The sequence below is a fragment of the Convolutriloba macropyga genome, chromosome 8 (genome assembly GCF_964194025.1).
Source record: "Convolutriloba macropyga chromosome 8, txConMacr16.3, whole genome shotgun sequence".
NCBI classification, from domain to species: Eukaryota; Metazoa; Xenacoelomorpha; order Acoela; family Convolutidae; genus Convolutriloba; species Convolutriloba macropyga.
In genome coordinates, this window is record NC_134475.1 from 38,585,049 (window position 1) to 38,609,990 (window position 24,942).

At 37.0% G+C, this 24,942-nt stretch overlaps 1 protein-coding gene across 1 annotated transcript in view; it reads left to right on the forward strand.

The window, feature by feature from the left end:
* The window catches only part of LOC142344110 (innexin unc-9-like), a 134,031-nt gene that overhangs the window by 68,875 nt on the left and 40,214 nt on the right, over nt 1–24,942 (forward strand). The window contains exons 5-6 of the mRNA XM_075395607.1: nt 11,143–11,304; nt 14,539–14,633. Coding sequence (XP_075251722.1) covers nt 11,143–11,304; nt 14,539–14,633 — 257 coding nt within the window. The remainder of the gene's footprint in view (nt 1–11,142; nt 11,305–14,538; nt 14,634–24,942) is intronic.

The following is a 24,942-nucleotide window of genomic DNA, read 5'->3' on the forward strand; positions in this document are numbered from 1 at the left end:
AGTTCTTTCCAACCTCATTTCCCACCCGTTCATTCCCACCGTCCCGTTTCGTTGCGTTGCGCGTTTTTCACCGGCTTTCCTGCACGTCCCGTTTCCGCTCCGTCGCGCACTGGTCACTCGACTTCTCGTCTGTTCCGTTCCCGTTGCGTCGCGCGTCGCTCGTCCGACTTCCCGTCCATCACGTTTCCGTTTCGTCGCGCGTTCCTCACTCGACTTCCCGTGCGTCCTTTGTCTCCCTCTGCGTTGAGCGCATAGCGTTCAGCGCTCCACTTCTGTTTTTGTCGGGCACTGGGTGCTCGACGACATTTTCTACTCTTTGGGCGGTTTGTTTTACAGACTGTCTACAGTGTGCTGTGTTTGGTGTCTTTTGCGTTGGGTTTTATTTGCGTGGGTTTGATTTGTTTGGAGTGTGTTTATAAAAGATAACCGTGTGCAGTGGTAGTTTTGCTGGTATCTGGAAATAATAACATCGTGATGTCTAATAGTCTTGATCAAAAAGTCAAAAAGTTGTACGCTGCCAGGTCAAAGCGTGAAGCTGAATTGCATGCTATACATGAAGATATCCTTCATTGTTTAAATAATCAAAGTAGGCGAGTGAAAGTTGAACGCCTAGTAACAAAGTGCAACGAAGCGTTTATGATTGTTGTAGACAAAAATGAGGACCTGATGAGGACCTGCAATGAGGACCTGCATTTGCTGGAAAAACAGAGGATCCAAGTGCACTTGTTCCTTCATTAGAGTCTTACTTGGAGGCAATGACAACTAAGAATAACAAGATACTCACTTCAGCACGAAACTACATCAACTCTGCTGATGATAAAGTGAGTGAGCTCCAGGAACCAAGGGCTCCCATTCTTTCTAGACTTCCCTCAATTATGACCTCGTCAAAAACATCTAGTCAGCGTAAACATGACTACGTAATTGCTAAAATGAAGCGCGAAGAAATTGAAAAACAGAATGAGGCGGCCATTCGTCTTGCTAAACAGAAAAAGCAAAAAGAATTAGATGAACTGGAGGAAAACAACAGGAAACGGTTGGCAGAGGCAACTCTGCAAGAATTTGAATTGCTGGACGCCGTTTCTAAAGTTAGCCAATCTGAAACAACTGCAAGTGCTAGGAGCTCAATGAGAAGTGAAAAGGCTGTCCAAGACTGGATCAACAACTCACTTGCTTTAAGTTTCCACAATGAGGAGAAAACTAGTGAACCAGAGGTTACGATTGACCCTCCAGAATGTCCTAGCCACAACAACGGCAAAACAGTGGAAGATCAGAACACTGAAATTTCAAGGCATTCCATTCCAAAAAATTGTCGAGGCAATTACATTTTAAGCAATGAGACATTACAGCAACTCGATCCTTATTATACTCCACCTGAAAACTTTTTGGCTGCTGCTAACACACAGACGTTGTACCAGGCGCACCTAAGGGCGCAAATGGATCAAACAGGCCAGCAAGGCGTGGCGTTTCCAACCATAACTAACCAAGGAACCGCGGATAGTCAGCCACCTTCTGTACACGCCCCAGGGGCTTTTTCCCCGCCTATTCAACAGCCCATTCCACCACAGACGTTCGCACCACAAGAAAATCAAAATAATGCATCCGAGTTTCTTCCACACGCACAATCCAGGGACCTGTAACATCAAGTCTACCGAAGAATAATTTGGCCCAGCGAATATGCTCCCGACAACAAATTAATTGTATCCCCCGAGCACCAAACGCCACCCTTCCTCCTTTTCCGACAACAAATCATCCAGCCCCCGCAATAAACGTTCCCTTGCACCCAAGCGCCCCACCAAGTCCAAACACTCAACAGCACAACACCGAACCCGCTCATCCTAATGACCTTCCCATTCCGAACCCACTCTTCGCACCTAACCTCACTGCTCCCATCCCACACGCCCCTTTGATTAACCAGCCTCTCGTCAACAACAATTGTCAGAATAGTAATAACCGCGTACACAAAGTTGTACGTTCTGTTGCTCCTCCTTTCCCAAATATGCCCAATATCCCTCTTGGCCAAAGTTTTGGGCCAAATATGAGTCATTGGCGTTTTCCGCAGCACAGACCGTCATTAGTTAACAAAGACATCATTACCGTAAATAATGTTGCTCCAAATGTACAGGCACTCATTGCACCATCAGTTTCTATTTTTCCACAACAAATATATTCGAAATCACCCCTTTTGATTGATATGCAATCACCATCCGGCACACATCAGGAAAACCCGATTGCAACTACAAGTAATATTGTACCTGGTCTGGCCACTCCGGTTTTTCAGCCAACATACCCTTATGTTGGGCCCACTCCGTTGAGTTGGAGTGGTCCGCAGGTGTCTGCACCTGCCCCTCCGATACCGGACAATGCGTCATTGATTAGGAAATTAGCTGATGCAATAACCAGCAAGAAAAATGACCCCTTGCCAGAATGGAAACTTGCTCAGTATAATGGCGATCCATTACAATGGCACGAATGGTATGCTCAATTCAAAAGCCCGATTGACTCGCAATCGCTAACTGATGACGTTAAATTGACATACCTCAAAACCCTCGTCACCGGTAAAGCAAAGATTGCAATCAACGAGTTTGCTTACTGTGGTTTAATGTACAAGGATGCACTAAGGACTTTAGAACGTAAATTTGGCCAGCCACAGGCAGTCGTAAGTGCACACTTGGATAAACTAAGCAATTTTCCGCCTCTCAAAATGCACAATAGTGATAACATCATTAACTATTCTGCAGCCATATCCAGCCTCGTTGGGGTTTTCAAGTCACTATCATATGATGCTGACTTGAAGAGCGCTTCCCTACTTAACCAAGCGGTACAGAAGTTACCACCAAACATGAAAGAGTCATGGTCACTCTTTACGGTTAAGAAGCACTGGGTTAAGCCTACCCTCCTTGACTTTAACGATTGGCTTAAAGAAAAGGCTGAGGCCCATGATCTTATGAAACAAAACGCAACCAAGGCAAGGCTTGAAGATAACAGCACTTCAGTAACAAAGACCAAAACAGCCTCAAAAGTGTTTGCATCAAACTCACAACAAAGGGACACAAAGAAGCAAATTCCATCTCCTTCCACAAACACTTACTCTCGGTGCATTGTATGCAAAGGTAACCACCGGCTATGGGAGTGTCAAGTTTTCAAGGAAAAGACTCCAACCCAGAGAGCTAAGTTGGTGGCGGATAACAAACTTTGCTTTTCGTGCTTACGTGATAAGCACACATTCCGCCAGTGTCCTCAACCAAGAAAGTGCCGAGCAGAAGGGTGTAATAGTTCGCATAACTCACTATTGCATGGAGCAGATAGGGTTTTCCCAACAAAACAGTCAACATATCCCAATACTATCCAGTCTTCTGGCAACACAGGTCAAAGTAAAGCAACTACTAGTCAACAGCCGTCTAATAGGACCACAACAATGTCATCTGTTACTGATGTTAAGGGGCTCCTTCAGGTAACGGAATTGCAGTTGGTCAATTCGTCCGGTTTAGATACCAAAGCTTTAGTTTTGTGTGATACCGCCTGCAGTAACTCTTGGGTGGCCGGTAGTCTCGCAGATAGACTCGGTTTGCACGGTAAAGCACTAAAGCTAACTGTCAAGGGTATTAATACCGAAGAAGTAGTTGACACCAGGATTGTTGAAGTTACTGTGAAACCAAGAGAACATCAAGATTTCGAACAATTTACCATCAACCCTTTCGTTAAGGAGAGTCTGAACGTCGGCTCAGATATAATTAATGTACAGGCCCTGCAAGAGACTTACCCACACTTAGCAGTCCTTGATCCCGTGACATATTCCTATAAAGACATTGAGATGATACTCGGACAAGATGTCTATCATGCCATCCGCCCGTTAGAATACTTCTCTGCCGATGAGAAGCGTTCACCCGTTGCCGTACGCTTACCCATAGGTTGGGTCTTAAGCGGTCCGTTACCATCAAGTTCTTGTTTAACCTCAACGTGCTTTAAAGTGAATATCGAACATGACAATGAGTTAGCAAGTCAAGTAAAGTCATGGTACGACATTGAATCATTCGGGGCAAACAAGCAGGTCGACTCAAGATCTGCAGCAGACGCAAGGGCTCACGAACTCCTTGAGAGTACCACCACACACAATGGCCTGAGATACGATGTCGGAATGCTGTGGGCAGCAGATAACACCAAGCTACCAAATAATTACTTCTCATCCCTTGTGCAACTGAAATCTCTCGAAAAACGATTGGCTAAGGATGAAGACCTTAGAGAGAAGTATACTAGTACCATCAAGGAAGACCTAAGCAAGGGGTATGTAATTGAGGTTCCAGACGCTCACAAGGTTGAGAACCGGTCCGATAAAGAGTGGTACCTACCCCACCATCCGGTTTTAAACCCGAACAAACCAGGTAAGGTGCGTAGGGTGCTCAATGGAGCAGCAAAATTTCATGGCGCCTCACTTAATAAATCTTTGCTCACTGGCCCTGATCTGCTCCAAAAACTTATTTACGTACTTCTTCGCTTCCGACAACATCCATATGCCGTCTCTGCCGACATCGAGGGAATGTTTCTACAGGTTGGTGTATTACCATCAGATCAACCATCACTTCGCTTTCTGTGGCGGGAGGACCCCACAACTAACGTTGTAGTGTATCAATATACGCGCCATATATTCGGGGCTAAAGACTCGCCCACATGCGCCAACTATGCATTACAACACACTGCGAGAGACAATGCCAAGTTTTGACCCGAAGCTGCAAAACCCGTCCTTGAAAACTTTTACATGGACGATTACCTTGACTCAGTAGAGTCTCCTGAGAAAGCCATCAATAGATCGAAGGAATTGGTACATCTTCTTCATCTCGGTGGGTTCAAGCTTACAAAGTTCGTAAGCAATGTACCAAATCTGGCTGACCGAATTGATGGTTCCCCTCAATCTACTGAGCCCAAGGTTATTGTTTCATGTCAGGAGGATTCATCGCATGTGCTAGGGTTAAAGTGGGATCACACTAATGACACTTTAGTTGTGAGTAGGGGTACAAGCTGCGCTATCACGAAGTCCCTCACGCAACGCTTGGCCCTAAGTCTTGTCTCGAAAGTCTTTGACCCCATTGGTCTTGTCGCACCGTTTACCGTCGGTGCACGATTGCTCTTAAAAGACATCTGGCGTGTCACAGGACAGCAATGGGATGACGAGCTCCCACAGGACATGGTTCAAAGATTTTTGGTCTGGAGTGCGGACTTACCAAAGCTTGAAAACGTCAAAATTCCTCGAAGTTACTTTAGTGGACCCTTTGATAATACAGAGTTGCATATGTTCGGTGACAGTTCTCAGGATATTTTTAGTGCCGTCGCATTTCTTCGAGCCCGAGTAACAATCCCTACGGGCAAGATAAAAACAGAGCTTGCGTTTGTTTTGGGGAAAGTGCGCTGGGCGCCAATGAAAGTAATGACTGTCCCTAAACTGGAATTGCAAGCAGCTCTACTTGCCGCTCGGCTGAAGAACGAAATTATTCAGGCACCTACTGTAACTGTTAACCAAGTATTCATGTGGACAGACAGCACGACCGTTCTTCAGTGGATAAACTCTAATGAAAAGCAACGAATCTTTGTTGCAAACCGCGTTTGTGAAATTTTGGAGAATACCAGCGTTGACCAATGGAACCACGTCGCAACTAAGGATAATCCAGCTGACGCTGGCACGCGTGGAATGTCCGCTGAGGTTTTGCAACTAAGCAGTTGGGTCAATGGTCCACATTTCTTATCTAACTCAAGTTTCCCTTTCGTACCGAACAAATACGTCATTAATAACATCAAACTTGGCGTCAACCAAGCAGTCATCATAGAAGACACTGTCTCTCTCGCTACATCTGTTATAAAACAGACAACTCCCGTTCCGTCGTTATTCCCATTTGATAAGTTTAGTTCTTATCAAAAGTACTTGCGCATTGCCGCATACGTTCTCCGGCTTTTGCCGAAACATGCCGGCTACCGTAACCCCGATGGTAGCATTACTGACCCTACTGAGCGTGACGAAGCCGAGCGTCATCTACAGTACTTGGTGCAAGGAGAGTCTTTTGAAGCCGAAAGAAAAGATCTTCTTGACAATAAATTCGTTAAACGGAGTAGCCGAATTGCTCCACATTCACCGTTTATTAGTCCAAACGGGCTAATCCGTTCCACGGGCCGCATCAAGCGGTTAACTGAAGTTGGGTTTAATGTGAAGTACCCAATCATCTTAGATGCACGTCATCCGTTTGTAAAACTGTTCCTTGAACACACGCACGTAAAGCATTACCATCAGGGCGTTGAATACCTAAGATCAATTGTGCAGGAACACTACACAGTACTGAAACTAAGATCATCCTTGCGTTCCATCAAAGCACACTGCCTGAGATGCCGAGAATACCAAGCTGTAACTATGCAGCCAATCATGTCTGACTTACCTAAGGAGAGACTTGCTTACCAGTCTCCTCCCTTCACGAACACTGGCGTTGACTACTTTGGGCCATTCTATGTTACTGTCCGCCGTACCACTGAGAAAAGGTGGGGCTTCCTCTTCACCTGTCTCACTACTCGCGCTGTCCATGTCGAGATAGTTACATCCATGGACACCAGTTCTTGTGTTATGGGAGTTAAGCGGTTTGTGTCACGTAGGCGTACGCCTGCCATGATTTGGTCAGACAATGGCACTAACTTTATTGGAGCGGAGAAAGAACTCCGAGAAAGTATTGAAAAGTGGAACGTTGTCAACATTGCAGCTGAGCTCGCTCACAAAGGTATAAAGTGGAGATTCAATCCACCCAGCGCACCACATCAAGGTGGTATCTGGGAGAGGTTGGTACGCAGCTTCAAACGCGTGTTGTATACGATTCTTGGCACGCGTCGCCTCACGGATGAGGTACGGCATACTACCTTTTGTCTCGTGGAGAATGCTCTCAATTCGCGTCCATTAACACCCGTAAGCACCGATCCGTGCAATTTGAACGCTTTAACGCCCAACCATTTTCTTTTAGGAGAATACTCTACCGGTATTCCGTCTGTTGTTGGCAATAATGAGCTTGACCATCGTAAACGCTACGCCCGCGCGCAGTCGTACGCTAATGCGATCTGGTCCCGTTGGATCAAAGAGTACGTACCGACGCTGAACCGACGCTCTAAGTGGCAGTCGCCTGACCAGCAACACCTTAAGACCGGTGACTTGGTTTGGATAGTTGAAGAAACCAACCCTAGGGGTTACTACCCAACCGCTCGGATTGTGGAACTCCGTTACGGCTCCGATAGCGTCGCGCGCTCCGCCGTTTTACGTACGCCGACCGGTTCACTCGTCCGCCCGCTTGTAAAACTTGTACCAGTTTTCCCAACATCTTCTTCCGGGCCGGAGGAGGTTACGAAGTAAATAAGTAAGCGAGATATTATCAGCCAATCAGAATCGAGTTTTTCTAAACTTTAAAATAAGATTTAAATACGTTTTAATATACCTAGAAAGTTCCGAAAAAGTTCATTTAACCTAATTTTAAGTAAATATAACCACTATATGTATCGATTAAGCTGGTTTTCGGCTTAATATTTTTAGGTTTTCTAGACAATTGCCGATTGAATACGAACTGATTTGACGTCAATAACATCAGACAAAAAACCAGTAAAAGAGCATCGAAAAAACCTTGCCGTCTAAGTATCACTTGTGGCTTTGTACGTCTTAATGCTAATATGTTACTTGATATGGCTTACTTGCTTATTATAGTAAATTGAATCTTCGAAAGAGTGGTTTTCACCTTTAATATATTGTCCAACAAAAAAACTTCAATTACGATATAATATTAGTAGACTTAATAATTTTTGAAAATCAAGGAATTAGATGGGACCTCTATATGATAAGAATGAGTTACAAGTTGACAAAAAAAAACAAAAAAAACTGAAAAATTTGAAAATTTTTTGAACTGGTATGGTATCATAAACTTTATGGTTATTCGCTCTAAACTTACTGCGCCGAGTAATTTCATTCATTCAATACTTCATAATAAGCTTATGAGACTGGTCAGCGTTTAACGGCTCCATAAGGAAATGAAAAAAAAAGGCAAAAACAGCAAATTCAAAAAGAAACTGAGCGAGAAAAGTGTCGAGCGAAGAGCTAATAAAAATTTGAAAATTTCAGTAAAACCTTTCTAATTCCAATTATTTTTTGAACAGCAATGGGATTCTTCTTCATAACAATATGACTTGAAAAATTCAACAAATCTGAACAATTACATTAAAAACGCAAAATAATTTAGAAAAACCATAGTTTCAACGCCATTAAATTCAATAGATTCCAACGGAAGCCAAAAAGTACGCTAAAATAGTCCTCAAAGGGACAACAAAAATGTTTATCATATTCATCCATAAACTATCAATAAGACATTGCAACAAGTCACTGACTATGAAGACAACAAAAAAAACAAGCAAAATCCAAAAATTCAGTAGAAAAGTGCGAGAAGAAAACGTCGGGGCCATATAAACCATTAGCTTTTCTCTGAAAACATTATCTATGATCCACTGACCGTCTCTTGTCAGCAAACGGGACCTATCAATTTGAGAGAAGGTGATAAGTTTTTAAAAGGAACCAAAATACAAAAAAAGTATTCAAAACTATAAAGAAATTTTGAAAACACGTGCATCGAAGACATAAAATCCAATAGATAGAAGATAAAACCGCTAACCAGATAAATTTTGGTTGAAGTAGAAAGCAAATGGACAATGACATTACTAAGACCGACTAACAATTCACGAAAAAAATTGACGATTTGTTAATGTTCAAAAAAAACTTTCGAATAAAAATTTTTTAACTCTTGACAGCCATTAAATTCAATATCTTTCAACGGATGATAAAAATGCTCTCAATTATACCTCGATGAGAGAAAAAAGATGTTTCTCAAGCATAGTTAATCAAAAAGACGTTACAGAAAATTTTTTTGACTTTGAATGCAACAATAATTATAGACAAAAACCAGAAATTCAGTAGAAAAGTGCGAGAAGAAAGTGTCGAAGCCGTATAATCCGTATATTTTTCCCTGAAAACATTATCTATGATCCATTAAACGTCTCTTGTAAGCTGACGGGAACTATCAATTTTGAGAGAAGGTGGTAAGTTTTCAAAGGGAACCAAAATTCCAAAAATGTATCCAAAACTAATAAGAAATTTTGAAAACTCGTGCATCGAAGTCATAAAATCCAATAGATATAAGATAAAACATCTAACTAGATAAATTTTGGTTGAAATAGAAAGCAAATGGGTAATGACATTACTAAGACCGACTAACAGTTCACGAAAATCATTGACGATTTGTTAATGTTCAAAAAAATTTTCGAAAAAATATTTTTTAACTCTTGACAGCCATTAAATTCAATATCTTTCAACGGATGGTAAAAATGCTCTCAATTATACCTCGATGAGAGGAAAAAGATGTTTCTCAAGCATATTTAATCAAAAAGACGTTACAGAAAATTTTTTTGACTTTGAATGCAACAATACTTATAGACAAAAACCAGAAATTCAGTAGAAAGTGCGAGAAGAAAGTGTTGAAGCCGTATAAACCGTATGTTTTTCTATAAAAACTTCATCGATGATACTTTGGACTTATTTTCTAAGCCAATGGGAGCAATCAATATTAAGATAAAGTGATAAGATTTCAAAAGGTACCAATAAAATGAAAATATCCAAAAATTTTGAAATGTTTTTTTTTTTACTTCTTGTGGCATTGAATTTAAATGACCAATAGTTAGAAGACAAAACTACTAACCGGATTAATTTTGATTGCAGTAGCAAGGAAAGGTGTCCTGTAACTACTGAGACTGACTTACAGTTCACGAAAATAAGATTATGATTGGTTAATGTTGAAAAAAATTGACGAAAATTTTTTTTCAGTCTTTACAGTCATTAGCTCTCCATTTTAAGCACTAGATAGGTTCGCCTAATGCTCATTACGAAACTTATTAAACTCTTAGTCAACGAGTCCAGGCCATAGAACGCCAAAACAATTGTATAATCTAACAAAGAAAATCAAAATTTTAATTAAAGAACACTCAGAGTCGAATCCAAAAAAAAACGTAAGCGACTCCTTGAAAACGAATTTTTTGTTCATTTGACTGTAATTGAGGTTGTCGGAATTTTGATATGAAAAGTGTCTCGCCTCTAGTTGACTTAAAAAAAAACAAAAAAGATATGAATAAAAGTTTTCTAAACAAAGGAGCTCTCAATTTGAATTCAAATTTTTTTATGGTAAACATCCTTTTGAGACAAGAACTGTTCTTTTTATCGCTTTAGGAACACAAAATTGATTCAATATGTGGCGTGAAATGTAGCTTTGAATTGCTATTTTTAAAGAAAAAACCTTAATTTGAACGAAAATTCCCGTAAATTGAACAAAGTCATGCCAAATATCACGTGTTCACACAAAACTTTAAACCTGAACAACTCCTCGAAAAAAACGTAATTCAAAAAAATAATTTTGAATTCTAAGCTAGACGAGCTTTTTAATGATACCTCTAACATTTCTCTACGATATATATATCGATCGGCCAAAATTGTCTGAACAAAAAAAAACCCATTTGAGTATATAGTTCCTCCCCCCACAAGTGGGGTCGGAACAATTAAACTAACCTCTGGGTTAATGTTACATGATAGAAATTTATAAATCAAACATCATTATTTTCTAATTCATAACAAACGAAGGTTCGGTTTTCTTACAATAATTTTATTTTAAAAAAAGGTATTTGAATCCTGGTACCTTTAAACACGTGTTAAAGCTCCGCACTGTTGATGATAAAAAAACATTGCATGCATTAATTGCTTGTGTTTTGCGTTCTTATACCTGATGATTTGAACTTGAGCTCACACGACAAAAAATACAGAAAAATAGAGCTCAAACTTAAGTAAAAGCAGTCGTTTCACAAATTGTGATATTTTTGTTTTTACCTGATTAAAGTCCGGAGAACAACGGCTATTTTGCGCAAGCCATTGTGATGATGAAAAATGTGAAAATGAGGTTGCAGAGGTCGCAACGGACACGAAAATAAATCAATTGAGGATAGTTGTTGTAGTTGAATTCAAATATAAACTAATGGTTATTATAATCAAACCACGATTAATAGTAAGCAGGCGAATTAACTAATTGTATGTTGTGTATGTTATAGATCTGCTACTTGGCAAACGTGTACGGGCAGTTGTTCATTCTGGACACCTTTTTGGGTCCCAAGTACCACGCGTATGGGATAGAGGTCATCACAAGTGTCATCAACGGACAGGACTGGACCAACAGTCGCCGTTTCCCAACTATCACACTGTGTGACTTCCCTGTTAGTGCCTATACAGAGTTAATTACATACATACATCGAAAATATAATAAAATGTTGCTTTTGAACGCCGTTTTTAGGAATAGATAGCCAAAGTTGTTTTGCTTTCTGTATCATCGACAAAGATTGTTTTTGAACCAAAATAAAGAACTGATAGAATTGTGCTTCACCTATACGTGGTTTTCAAACTAAAGAAACATGAGCGCGTGAGCCCAGTTCAGATAAGATACTAGTTGAAAGTTATGATTTACGAACATAAATGGTTTTGGTCAGACATAATCAGACCCCGGAATGACCACGTGATGGATGCAACTAACGGCTTCAATGTAATTATATATTTTCAAGCTGCTTATTTGTTCGTATCGCTCCATAAATTGACAGCCTATTCATTGGTCTTTTTAGCCGCTTATTTTATCGTCACCGCATCTCTCTAACGAATCTTTTGCATAATTCTCCTATCATTATCCAATAACTGATCGGAAGCAGTGGAAATAATTGCTCGGTAACAGTCAGTTTTTTTCTAATTTTTATTGACCTCATTCTACCTAACAAGATTTTATTGGGTTTAACTTCTACGAATGCCTCACACAACTGGACAAAACCTTCTGGATGTGAAATCACCAGATCAAGTAAAAAGTTATTTATTAAAGCCAGACAAACTATTCGGAAATGATCTGCAGATAATTACTTAACAGAGTACCACATTCGATAATTTTTCTGTCTCAGTTAAACAGTCTTCCTAACTATTAACCATATGAAACTCCACGTCAGTTTCAAAGAGAAGTGAAAAGTTCTTTGGAAGTGGCAGCAACAAGAAGATTCAAGTACGGAAGTTACCATTCAGGATGGAAAGTTTTCGAGAAAATTTAATGATGGAAAATTGATTTTCCCCTAATCTGGAGACTAGCAGACTGGCTGTAACTATGATAGGTTGAAATCATTATAATTAATATTATTATTAACATTATATCACAGACGGTGGTGGGAAATATACCAGGCTTTTTGTCTTCAATAAGGGTCGCTAGGTAATTTAAGGCCGTTAAGAAAAATAAAAGGCGAACCATATTGAAACAGAAAATGAAAAATTTGATCGTTTAATCGTTTAAACACTGATCGTTTAATCATCTATCGCTCACTTCAGCCTAAAATATAAATTTTGCTAAGAATAAGGAAAAAAGTGTGACGAACAATTTTCTGTGAGAACAGTTTGTAATAATTAATACAAAGTTAAATGAGCCAGTAGACGTTTTGCTATTTTAACTGCTAAAATAGATTGTAAATACCGAGCCAAAGCATTCCAAGATGTTATCAATTGAGATAAATTGAAATTATTTCGTTTAAAACCAAAATTGTATGTCATCAAACTACCAATTCCTTGAGCAATGAAAAGCAAGCAGGAGAAAAGTGCTCTTTTCACAATTCAATAGAAGAGACAATATAAAAAAACTAAATGCTAATTATATTAGAAACAAAACAAGAGAATGTTTGAATATTTAAAATTTACATCTAATGATGTTTTGCTCATCTTAACCCACAACTAGTAGTTGAAGCAACACAAATGACTGAGTTTACAAAAGCCTTTTGCCCGTAGCCTCATGAAATTACGATATATGCGTAATAGAAAACAGTGCTTTTAGTTCTCAATTTTTCTGATATTTTTTGGACAACGATTAATTTTGAAAACATGATAACAGCTCTTTAAACTCCACTAGAAGGTGGAAATAAGACAACGAAACCTCGTATACCAAAGTTTAATACTCGGCTAAAATTCAAAAGTAAAAGTACGGAAATTACTTGACATTTTAAAATCATAAGAAAATGGAGAACGTTAAGTTTTGTGTGGGGGCTTTTAAATCAATTAAATTAAAATTAAAATTTAAATTAAATCATTCGAAGAAACATTAAAAATAGGTATAAAAAGTTGATCCATAATAATCAAATGCATTTAATAATATCATATTATGTCAAAAATATATTATACAGTTAGAACAACGAGAACGTGGAATGCAACGCAATTAAAGATGAAATCAGGCTACGAGTTCATAATAATGTTGTTCTTTAAAAGAAAGAAAAAATAAAACATGGACAAATTGAAAACTTTTTGACGTTCTGCTTGGACCCCCAGCTTAGTGGACATTTATTTATACGCAAGAATTTTTTACATAGAAATGTGTTAGATAGTAATACGAACTCGTAAATTGGGGTCGTGAAAACCGTTGAGGCCCAAATAGAATAGATCAAAAATTACAATATTCAAAAATGCAGTATCGCAATGAAAAATGGGGAGATTTACAAATGATCAATCTGGTTCATGAGTAGAACTGTAACTGGGCCCTCTTTAGCTGCCCTTTGCAATATGCTGTTCTCAACAATTATTACATGGCAAAGAGTAATAACTGCAAACAAACGTGTATGAGCTGCTCACAGCAAAGGAAACCAAAAACACCTCTATGGAAAATGAAAACTTTTTTGAAATGTGAGAACTTTGCAACATTTACATTTACACAATGTGCTCTGATAGCAAAATAAAAGGCAAAGTTAGGAAAAAGAAAATTTAATCAATTCTCAAAAGAAAAATGCGAAGTTCTTTGAATATTCAATAGATTGATTACTGTTTGAGTAATAATTTGAAGTAGGTTTCCTGTTTCCTGACGCCAAATTGTGAGCAGGATCAGAAATTAGGGAAAAATTTTTATGACACACAAAATTTTCTTTATGTTTCTGTCAACCACTTCATTTCAGAAAAGTTTAAAGAAGCAATCAATAATTGCTGCCTGCCTAAGAGCTGCTGACATCAGTTTTATCTCTTTTCATTTTCGCATAAAAATTCTCTTGGGAACAAGAACGCTTTTTACTCTGTTATTCATTTGTTGGAATTCTCGGGGCCAGGTACACTCTGGCTACCTTTTAAAGGCATATAAAAAAGCTGTAATCGACTACATTAAATATAACTTCTTTATAGGGGATTTGGATGTGTTATCAACCCAGAAAACTTCACTGCCCTTAATTGAAGATTCTTGCCACTAAGACATAATAACGAGGCGAAATAGATATGCATCCTTAAAATTGACATGTGATCTCAACAATGCTATGCAACAAGGATTGCTGACTTAATTAAACGTATTTTCGATAAAGTGTTTGTTTTTTTTGAGTTCGACGACAGTTCCGACAACAGCATGTTTCAAGTTCAAATCCCAACTTTTGTCAGTTACTTTTCAGCATTGTTGCCTATTCCAGGTGCGATCGTTGGGCAATCTGCAACGCTATACTGTCCAATGTGTTCTCAGCATCAACTTGTTCAACGAGAGAATATACCTCTGCATCTGGTTCATGTTAGTACAAAAATCCATTACAATATAACTGCTCCGGTTGAGACATTTTTTGCAAATTGCCTGAGAGTTACGATGGAAAATGAAAAAGAGTTACGTTGAAATGTAGAAAGAAAGAGTTGAAGTTTTAAACTTATTCAGCGTCGTATTTTGTGCAAAAATTTTTGTATTCCTTGAGACCAATCCTTATACAAATAATGAATGAGTACGCTGGTAGCTGCGCTGCCGGGCCGATCTTGCTGCGCTGCCCAGCATAGGCAAAAAATGGAACAAAATAACTCCAGGTTCAACTCTTTGGAAAATTTATTTAATATGTCTTGAAATGTTTATAAATCGCTGATTTCCTTTTCAAAAAGCCATAGAATGCATCAAGGACGTCTTCTGGTTCAGCTTCTCAAATTCTCATACTTGTGTAGCGCATAGGTTTATGTCCGGAATGCGCTATAAAAGTTTCCAAAGAGGATACTCAAAAGATCAAATTCACAAACCTGGTGTTTTCTAATAAAGCTTGAAATTGTCAGTCTGCAATTTAAGATAATGAGATTAATCTTGGTTCTTGATTACAAATTTTGACTTAAATTTCATCACTTCTTTTCATCAACTTTTTCTTATGCTCCTCTTTTACCGGTGTTATTTTCCCAATTTTTTGTAGCTTGATATGATGAACACAACGAGGCTCGGAAATGTACGTTTGCACATAATCCGACCCCGCTCAAACACTTGTGACATATTTATCCACTAAATGATGAAGAGATAGAACAGTTTCAAACAATCGCTTATTTATCGAAAATAATTGTTGTATTCGTTTAGAAAATCACTTCATTCTCAAAGCACTATACAAAAAAACAATAACACATTAGAGCTCTGATGATAACTGATATTAAGGAGAGTAAGGACAAGACAAACAACGAAAACAAAAAACATCAAGCATTACTTACGACTAAAAATCATTGCCTTTTTTTAAACAAAAAAATCAATGAAAAAGTCAAAATAGCGTCAGATAAAAAGTAAACGAAGCTGATTGGATTGCATTTAACCAGAAAAAAAATGTGAGCTGTATTTATAGGGAAAAAAACAAAAAGGGCCCAAACTTAGAAAATAGGATTACAGTTTTTGGAAAAAAAATAAATCTAAAGTCATGAAAGCCATTAGCTATCAAAAAAATTATTCAATTACTTCATTTTTATCTTCAAACAAAATCAATGAGACCTGTCATTATGCAGAATATCATAAAATTACAAACGGAGGAAAAATCAAAAAGTCAATTCAGTTTTTCGAGGAAACGCTGTCGAAGCCTTTAAATACACCATCTATTAATTAAAATATCGAAAATAATCAATTGCACTTTCTTTCAAAGCTGTTAAACTAATATGCAACTTGTTATTATTCTGCCCTTGTTGTGATGATCGGAGAAAACAGCAAAGGATGACTTCAAAAGTTGGAAAGTTGCAAAATTATTGGTTTAATTAACCGAAACTCCGTAAAAACCTTATTTCCCGCAATTTTTCTTAGATACCGGAGGCACCGACAATTGGCACATAACTGGGAACTGAAAGATTGTGTCAGCAGTTTTTATGTCTGCAAAACCGTTCAATCTGGACAAAAAGGGGCAAAATAGCCATAACTGACGCCTTTTTTATCAAAAAAAGAAAAATTTTTTTTTTCACGATTTGCCACATTTTCCCACAATTTGTCAGTTAACAGGGAAACGTGTATATCTTTGAAAGCTGCGCGTTGGTGGCAATTAAATATTTCTGGTCATCAACTTAAAATGCAGTCAAATCTTTTACAAAAAGAGTTCTTTTCTTCCCTCATGTTTCACAAACTTATGCATTTAATGTAAACAATGTTTGCGAAGTAAAAGCAGTTACTGTTTTTGAAAAAAAACCACTTAAAAACCTCATCATAGATGACTCTTTCCGTTATTAAAATGAAGTAGGTCAATTGAAACAACAAAATTGGGTTGTTGCTCTTGGATGAGGTTGTCAACCTCACCAGACCGAGTCACATTGAGTTGCAATCAAAGAAGCTGGATAGAGTATTGGATCAAAGAACGAGAATAGGCCTGATCAAACTCATCGGGAATAGGCCTGACCCACCATTGGAATATGACACACCGAAGTAGTGCAGTTTCCTGTACGGACCAAACAGACTACAAATGGGTACGAACCATTGGCCTAAGAATCTTAAAGTTAAGGACTAGAGGAAAGACTAGAAGTAAATTTTGTCACCACTATTGGCTTGAATGGCACCGCAAAGAAACCTCTCCGCTCAGCTCATGCCAGTCCCTCAATCCTTTAAGGCTGAATTTGTTGTTATTTCAAGGTAAAATCATTTTTACTTCTATGGAGGGCTGGCTTTTGGATATTTTACCTGTTAAAAAATTTGAAAAATTTTTTTTCTTGACGAACGGGACAGCGGCTTTGCAATTCTCTGGTTGTTCATTGAATTTTCTGGAATTATCTGTTTTGCTCCGATGACTCTTGTTCCATGGTACAAGACAAACGTAAAGCCATACAGAGTCGACAAATCAAGTAACATCCGTGAAAAGGATCCAGCAATTACTCAAAAAATTGGTGTCAAAAGAGAACATGAAATCAAAACGAAAAGTTGAAAGTCAAAAAATACAAGTCATGAAAGCTAATTAGCTATCAACTGAAATCAATCAATTACTTCAATTATACCTCCAAACAAAACCAATGAGACCTATCATGCAGAATCACATAGAACTTCAAAAAGAACAAATACAGGAAAAATTAAAAGTCAATTAAGTTTTATGAGGAAACTGTGTCGAAGCCAATAAAAACACCGTCTATTTTTACAAAATATCGAAAACAGTCAATTGCACTTTCGTTCAATGCTGGTAAAGTGATATGCAATTTGTAATTTTTGTGCCATTGTTGTGATAATCAGAGAAATCAGCAAAAGATGACCACGAAAACTGGAATTTCTTAACAAACTAAACAATTAAACAAGAATTATCTGATAATTGCACCTGTAAATGAAACATAATGTTCTAAGATTGGGATAAAAATTGTAAATAAAAAAATTCAAAGAAGACAGATCCAAAATACATTTTGAATTCTTTTGTAATCCTTTTTCGAAACTCAACAATGAGCCCAAAACTTTCCTTGCTGTCGCTTCGCGGCTGATAATTGTTCTAGAATATTCCTTTAAAGCTTTTAGCAAACAGAATTTGTAATTTATCAACAAAATAATTCTTTTTCAAAAAAAATCGGTTCAATTTACCGAAAGACTTCAAAAATATTTTTACACGAAATCTTTCTTAGGAGATGGAGGCACCGACAACCAGCCCTTATCTTAAAGCAGAAAGATTGTGTCAGCAGTTCTCAAGTCTGCACCACGGGTTAAATGGGACAAAAAGGGGCCAAATAGGCATAAATAAAGCCATTTTTTACGAAAAAAATCTGATTTCTTCACAATTTGTCACGATTGTCAACAATTATTTAGTGAACAAGTAACCAAGTATATCTTTGAAAGATGCCAGTTGGTGACTATCAAATATTTCTCGTCAGCAACTTTGAACGCTTTGAAATCTTTTTGTTATTAAAAAAAATTCGCTTTGTTCCCTCTATTTTCAAAGATCTTTGCATTCAAAATAAAAAACATTTGCTAAGAAAACGCCGTTAATGTTTTTGAAGAAAGCACACAGAAAGCACATTATAGAAAGGAATCTTTCCTTTAATAAAATGAGATGGTCATTTGAAACAAGAAAGTTTTGTTGTTGCTCATGTTGAGTTTATCAATCTCATCAGACTGAGTGTCATTTAGTCGCAACCAATGAAACCTGACAGAATAGCAGACCAAGCAACGGGAATAGGCATGATCAAACAGATGGGGACTAGGCCTGACATAAAATGAGTAAAAGACAGGCCGAATTAATCAAATTTCGGGTAAAGACCAAACAGACTTCAAATGGCTAAGAAGCATAGACATAAGAAACGAAAACGTATGTTCAGCTTCTCAAATACTCATACTTGTGTAGCGCATAGGTTTATGTCCGGAATGCGCTATAAAAGTTTCCAAAGAGAATACTCAAAAGATCACATTCACAAACCTTGTGTTTTCTAATAAAGCTTGAAATTGTCAGTCTGCAATTTAAGATAATGAGATTAATCTTGGTTCTTGATTACAAATTTTGACTGAAATTTCATCACTTCTTTTCATCAACTTTTTCTTATGCTCCTCTTTTACCGGTGTTATTTTCCCAATTTTTTGTAGCTTGATATGATGAACACAACGAGGCTCGGAAATGTACGTTTGCACATAATCCGACCCCGCTCAAACACTTGTGACATATTTGTCCACTAAATGATGAAGAGATAGAACAGTTTCAAACAATCGCCTTTTTATCGAAAATAATTGTTGTATTCATTTAGAAAATCACTTTATTCTCAAAGCACTATACAAAAAAACAATAACACATTAGAGCTCTGATGATAACTGATATTAAGGAGAGTAAGGACAAGACAAACAACGAAAACAAAAAACATCAAGCATTACTTACGACTAAAAATCATTGCCTTTTTTTAAACAAAAAAATCAATGAAAAAGTCAAAATAGCGTCAGATAAAAAGTAAACGAAGCTGATTGGATTGCATTTAACCAGAAAAAAATGTGAGCTGTATTTATAGGGAAAAAAAAAACAAAAAGTGCCCAAACTTAGAAAATAGGATTACAGTTTTTGGAAAAAAAAATAAATCTAAAGTCATGAAAGCCATTAGCTATCGAAAAAATTATTCAATTACTTCATTTTTATCTTCAAACAAAATCAATGAGACCTGTCATTATGCAGAATATCATAAAATTACAAACGGAGGAAAAATCAAAAAGTCAATTCAGTTTTTCGAGGAAACGCTGTCGAAGCCTTTAAATACACCATCTATTAATTAAAATATCGAAAATAATCTATTGCACTTTCTTTCAAAGCTGTTAAACCAATATGCAACTTGTTATTATTCTGCCCTTGTTGTGATGATCGGAGAAAACAGCAAAGGATGACTTCAAAAGTTGGAAAGTTGCAAAATTATTGGTTTAATTAACCGAAACTCCGTAAAAACCTTATTTACCGCAAATTTTCTTAGATACTGGAGGCACCGACAATTGGCACATAACTGAGAACAGAAAGATTGTGTCAGCAGTTTTTATGTCTGCAAAACCGTTCAATCTGGACAAAAAGGGGCAAAATAGCCATAACTGATGCCTTTTTTATCAAAAAAAGAAAAAAATTTTTTTTCACGATTTGCCACATTTTCCCACAATTTGTCAGTTAACAGGGAAACGTGTATATCTTTGAAAGCTGCGCGTTGGTGGCAATTAAATATTTCTGGTCATCAACTTAAAATGCAGTCAAATCTTTTACAAAAAGAGTTCTTTTCTTCCCTCATGTTTCACAAACTTATGCATTTAATGTAAACAATGTTTGCGAAGTAAAAGCAGTTACTGTTTTTGAAAAAAAACCACTTAAAAACCTCATCATAGATGACTCTTTCCGTTATTAAAATGAAGTAGGTCAATTGAAACAACAAAATTGGGTTGTTGCTCTTGGATGAGGTTGTCAACCTCACCAGACCGAGTCACATTGAGTTGCAATCAAAGAAGCTGGATAGAGTATTGGATCAAAGAACGAGAATAGGCCTGATCAAACTCATCGGGAATAGGCCTGACCCACCATTGGAATATGACACACCGAAGTAGTGCAGTTTCCTGTACGGACCAAACAGACTACAAATGGGTACGAACCATTGGCCTAAGAATCTTAAAGTTAAGGACTAGAGGAAAGACTAGAAGTAAATTCTGTCACCACTATTGGCTTGAATGGCACCGCAAAGAAACCTCTCCGCTCAGCTCATGCCAGTCCCTCAATCCTTTAAGGCTGAATTTGTTGTTATTTCAAGGTAAAATCATTTTTACTTCTATGGAGGGCTGGCTTTTGGATATTTTACCTGTTAAAATATTTGAAAAATTTTTTTTCTTGACGAACGGGACAGCGGCTTTGCAATTCTCTGGTTGTTCATTGAATTTTCTGGAATTATCTGTTTTGCTCCGAAGACTCTTGTTCCATGGTACAAGACAAACGTAAAGCCATACAGAGTCGACAAATCAAGTAACATCCGTGAAAAGGATCCAGCAATTACTCAAAAAATTGGTGTCAAAAGAGAACATGAAATCAAAACGAAAAGTTGAAAGTCAAAAAATACAAGTCATGAAAGCCATTAGCTATCAACTGAAATCAATCAATTACTTCAATTATACCTCCAAACAAAACCAATGAGACCTGTCATGCAGAATCACATAGAACTTCAAAAAGAACAAATACAGGAAAAATTGAAAGTCAATTAAGTTTTATGAGGAAACTGTGTCGAAGCCAATAAAAACACCGTCTATTATTACAAAATATCGAAAACAGTCAATTGCACTTTCGTTCAATGCTGGTAAAGTGATATGCAATTTGTAATTTTTGTGCCATTATTGTGATAATCAGAGAAATCAGCAAAAGATGACCACGAAAACTGGAATTTGTTAACAAACTAAACAATTAAACAAGAATTATCTGATAATTGCACCTGTAAATGAAACATAATGTTCTAAGATTGGGATAAAAATTGTAAATAAAAAATTTCAAAGAAGACAGATCCAAAATACATTTTGAATTCTTTTGTAATCCTTTTTCGAAACTCAAAAATGAGCCCAAAACTTGCCTTGCTGTCGCTCCGCGGCTGATAAAGAACGCAATTGTTCTAGAATATTCCTTTAAAGCTTTTAGCAAACAGAATTTGTAATTTATCTACAAAATAATTCTTTTTCAAAAAATATCGGTTCAATTTACCGAAAGACTTCAAAAATATTTTTACACGAAATCTTTCTTAGGAGATGGAGGCACCGACAACCAGCCCTTATCTTAAAGCAGAAAGATTGTGTCAGCAGTTCTCAAGTCTGCACCACGGGTCAAATGGGACAAAAAGGGGCCAAATGGGCATAGATAAAGCCATTTTTTACGAAAAAAAATCTGATTTCTTCACAATTTGTCACGATTGTCAACAATTATTTAGTGAACAAGTAACCAAGTATATCTTTGAAAGATGCCAGTTGGTGACTATCAAATATTTCTCGTCAGCAGCTTTGAACGCTTTGAAATCTTTTTGTTATTAAAAAAATTCGCTTTGTTCCCTCTATTTTCAAAGATCTATGCATTCAAAATAAACAACATTTGCAAAGAAAACGCCGTTAATGTTTTGAAGAAAGCACACAGAAACCACATTATAGAAAGGAATCTTTCCTTTAATAAAATGAGATGGTCATTTGAAACAAGAAAGTTTTGTTGTTGCTCATGTTGAGTTTATCAATCTCATCAGACTGAGTGTCATTTAGTCGCAACCAATGAAACCTGACAGAATAGCAGACCAAGCAACGGGAATAGGCATGATCAAACAGATGGGGACTAGGCCTGACAAAAAATGATTAAAAGACAAGCCGAATTCGTCAAATTTCGGGTAAAGACCAAACAGACTTCAAATGGCTAAGAAGCATAGACATAAGAAACGAAAACGTATGGGCCAGAAGAAAGGCAAGAAGAAATTTTGTTCTCCCTATGAGCCTGAATAGCACCATACCTCTCGCTTAGCTCATGCAAGTACTTCAATCCGTTTAATGCTGGATTTATTATTGTCTCATGGTAAAACAAATTTAAATTATTTAGACAGCTGGTTTTTGGAAACTTTACCTGCAACTTTTTTTAAAAACATATCACTTGAGGGACGGTACAGCGTTTTTGCAGTTTTACGGTTGGTCATTGAGTTCTGTGCATTTATCTGCTTTTCTCGAAAGACTCTTGTTCACCTTGTTCAACTTAATTCCCTGCAGAGTCAACAAATCAAGTAACATCAGTGAAAAGGATAAAGCAACTACTCAAAAAATTGGTGTCAAAAGAGAACTTGAAATCAAAACGAAAAGTTGAAATCCAAAAAATACAAGTCATGAAAGCCATTAGTTATCAACTGAAATCAATCAATTACTTCAATTATACCTCCAAACAAAACCAATGAGACCTGTCATGCAGAATCACATAGAACTTCAAAAAGAACAAATACAGGAAAAATTGAAAGTCAATTCAGTTTTATGAGGAAACTGTGTCGAAGCCAAAAAAAATTGCCGTCTATTATTACATAATATCTAAAGCAGTCAATTGCACTTTCGCTCAATGATGGTAAAGTGATATGCAATTTGTAATTTTTGTGCCATTATGGTGATAATCAGAGAAATCAGCAAAAGATGACCATGAAAACTGGAATTTGTTAACAAACTAAACAATTAAACAAGAATTATCTGATAATTGCACCTGTAAATGGAACCTAATGTTCTAAGATTGGGATAAGAAATTGTAAATAAAATATTTCAAAGAAGACAGATCCAAAATACATTTTGAATTCTTTTGTAATCCTTTTTCGAAACTCAACAATGAGCCCAAAACTTGCCTTGCTGTCGCTTCGCGGCTGATGAAAAACGTAATTGTTCTATAATATTCCTTTAAAGCTTTTAGCAAACGGAATTTGTAACCTATTAACAAAATTATTCTTTTTCAAAAAAATTGGTTCAATTTACCGAAAGACCTCAAAAATATTTTTACATGAAATCTTTCTTAGGAGTTGGAGGCACCGACAACCAGCCCTTATCTTAAAGCAGAAAGATTGTGTCAGCAGTTCTCAAGTCTGCACCACGGGTTAAATGGGACAAAAAGGGGCCAAATAGGCATAAATAAAGCCATTTTTTACAAAAAAAAAATCTGATTTCTTCACAATTTGTCACGATTGTCAACGATTATTTAGTGAACAAGTAACCAAGTATATCTTTGAAAAGTGCCATTTGGTGGCTATCAAATAATTCTCGTCAGCAATTTTGAAGGCTTTGAAATCTTTTTGTTATTAAAAAAATTCGTTTTGTTCCCTCTATTTTCAAAGATCTATGCATTCAAAATAAACAACATTTGCAAAGAAAACGCTGTTATTGTTTTTGTAGAAAGCACTCAGAAAGCTCATCATAGAAAGAAATCTTTCCTTTAATAAAATAAGATGGTCATTTGAAACAAAAAAGTTTTGATGTTGCTCATGTTGAGTTTATCAATCTCATCAGACTGAGTGTCATTTAGTCGCAACAAATGAAACCTGACAGAATAGCAGACCAAGCAACGGGAATAGGCATGATCAAACAGATGGGGACTAGGCCTGACATAAAATGAGAAAAAGACAGGCCGAATTAGTCAAATTTCGGGTAAAGACCAAACAGACTTCAAATGGCTAAGAAGCATAGACATAAGAAACGAAAACTTATGGGCCAGAAGAAAGGCAAGAAGAAATATTGTTCTCCCTATGAGCCTGAATAGCACCATACTTCTCACTCAGCTCATGCCAGTTCTTTAATCCGTTTAATGCTGGATTTATTGTTGTCTCATGGTAAAACAAACTTAAATTCTTTAGACAGCTGGTTTTCGGATATTTTACCTGCAACTTTTAAAAAAAATCACTTGAGGGACGGGACAGCGGTTTTGCAGTTTTATGGTTGGTCATTGAGTTCTGTGCATTTAACTGTTTTTCTCGAAAGACTCTTGTTCATATTGTTCAACTTAATTCCCTGCAGAGTCGACAAATCAAGTAACATCAGTGAAAAGGATCCAGCAACTACTCAAAAAATTGGTGTCAAAAGAGAACTTGAAATCAAAACGAAAAGTTGAAAGTCAAAAAATACAAGTCATGAAAGCCATTAGCTATCAACTGAAATCAATCAATTACAGCGAAAAATTCAGCGAAAAATCAAATAGTCAGCTCTGTTTTGTGGGGAAACGGTGTCGAAACCTAAAAAAATCACCATCTATATACTAAAAAATTGAAAATAGTGAACCGCAATTCATTTTTTGCTGGTAAAGTGATATGTAAAATGTCATTTTTGTGCCACTGATGTGAAGATCGGATAAACAATAAAAGATGCCCCCAAAAATTGGAAAATGTCAAACACACTAAAATATAAGGTAAAAAATTATGTGTTAATTGCACCTGTAAATAAGAAACAATATTTTAAGGTTGAGATGGAAAAAATTTGAAAAAAAAATATTCCAATGAAGACAGATTCAAAATACAATTCGATTACTTTTCATCCTTTCGTGAAATTCAACAATGAGACAAAAGCTTGCGTTGCTATCGCTGCGCAGCTGATTAAAAACATTATTGTTCCAGAATATTCCGTTATAGTTTTGTGAGAAACAGAACTCGTTATAAATAAAAAAAAAATATGCATTTTT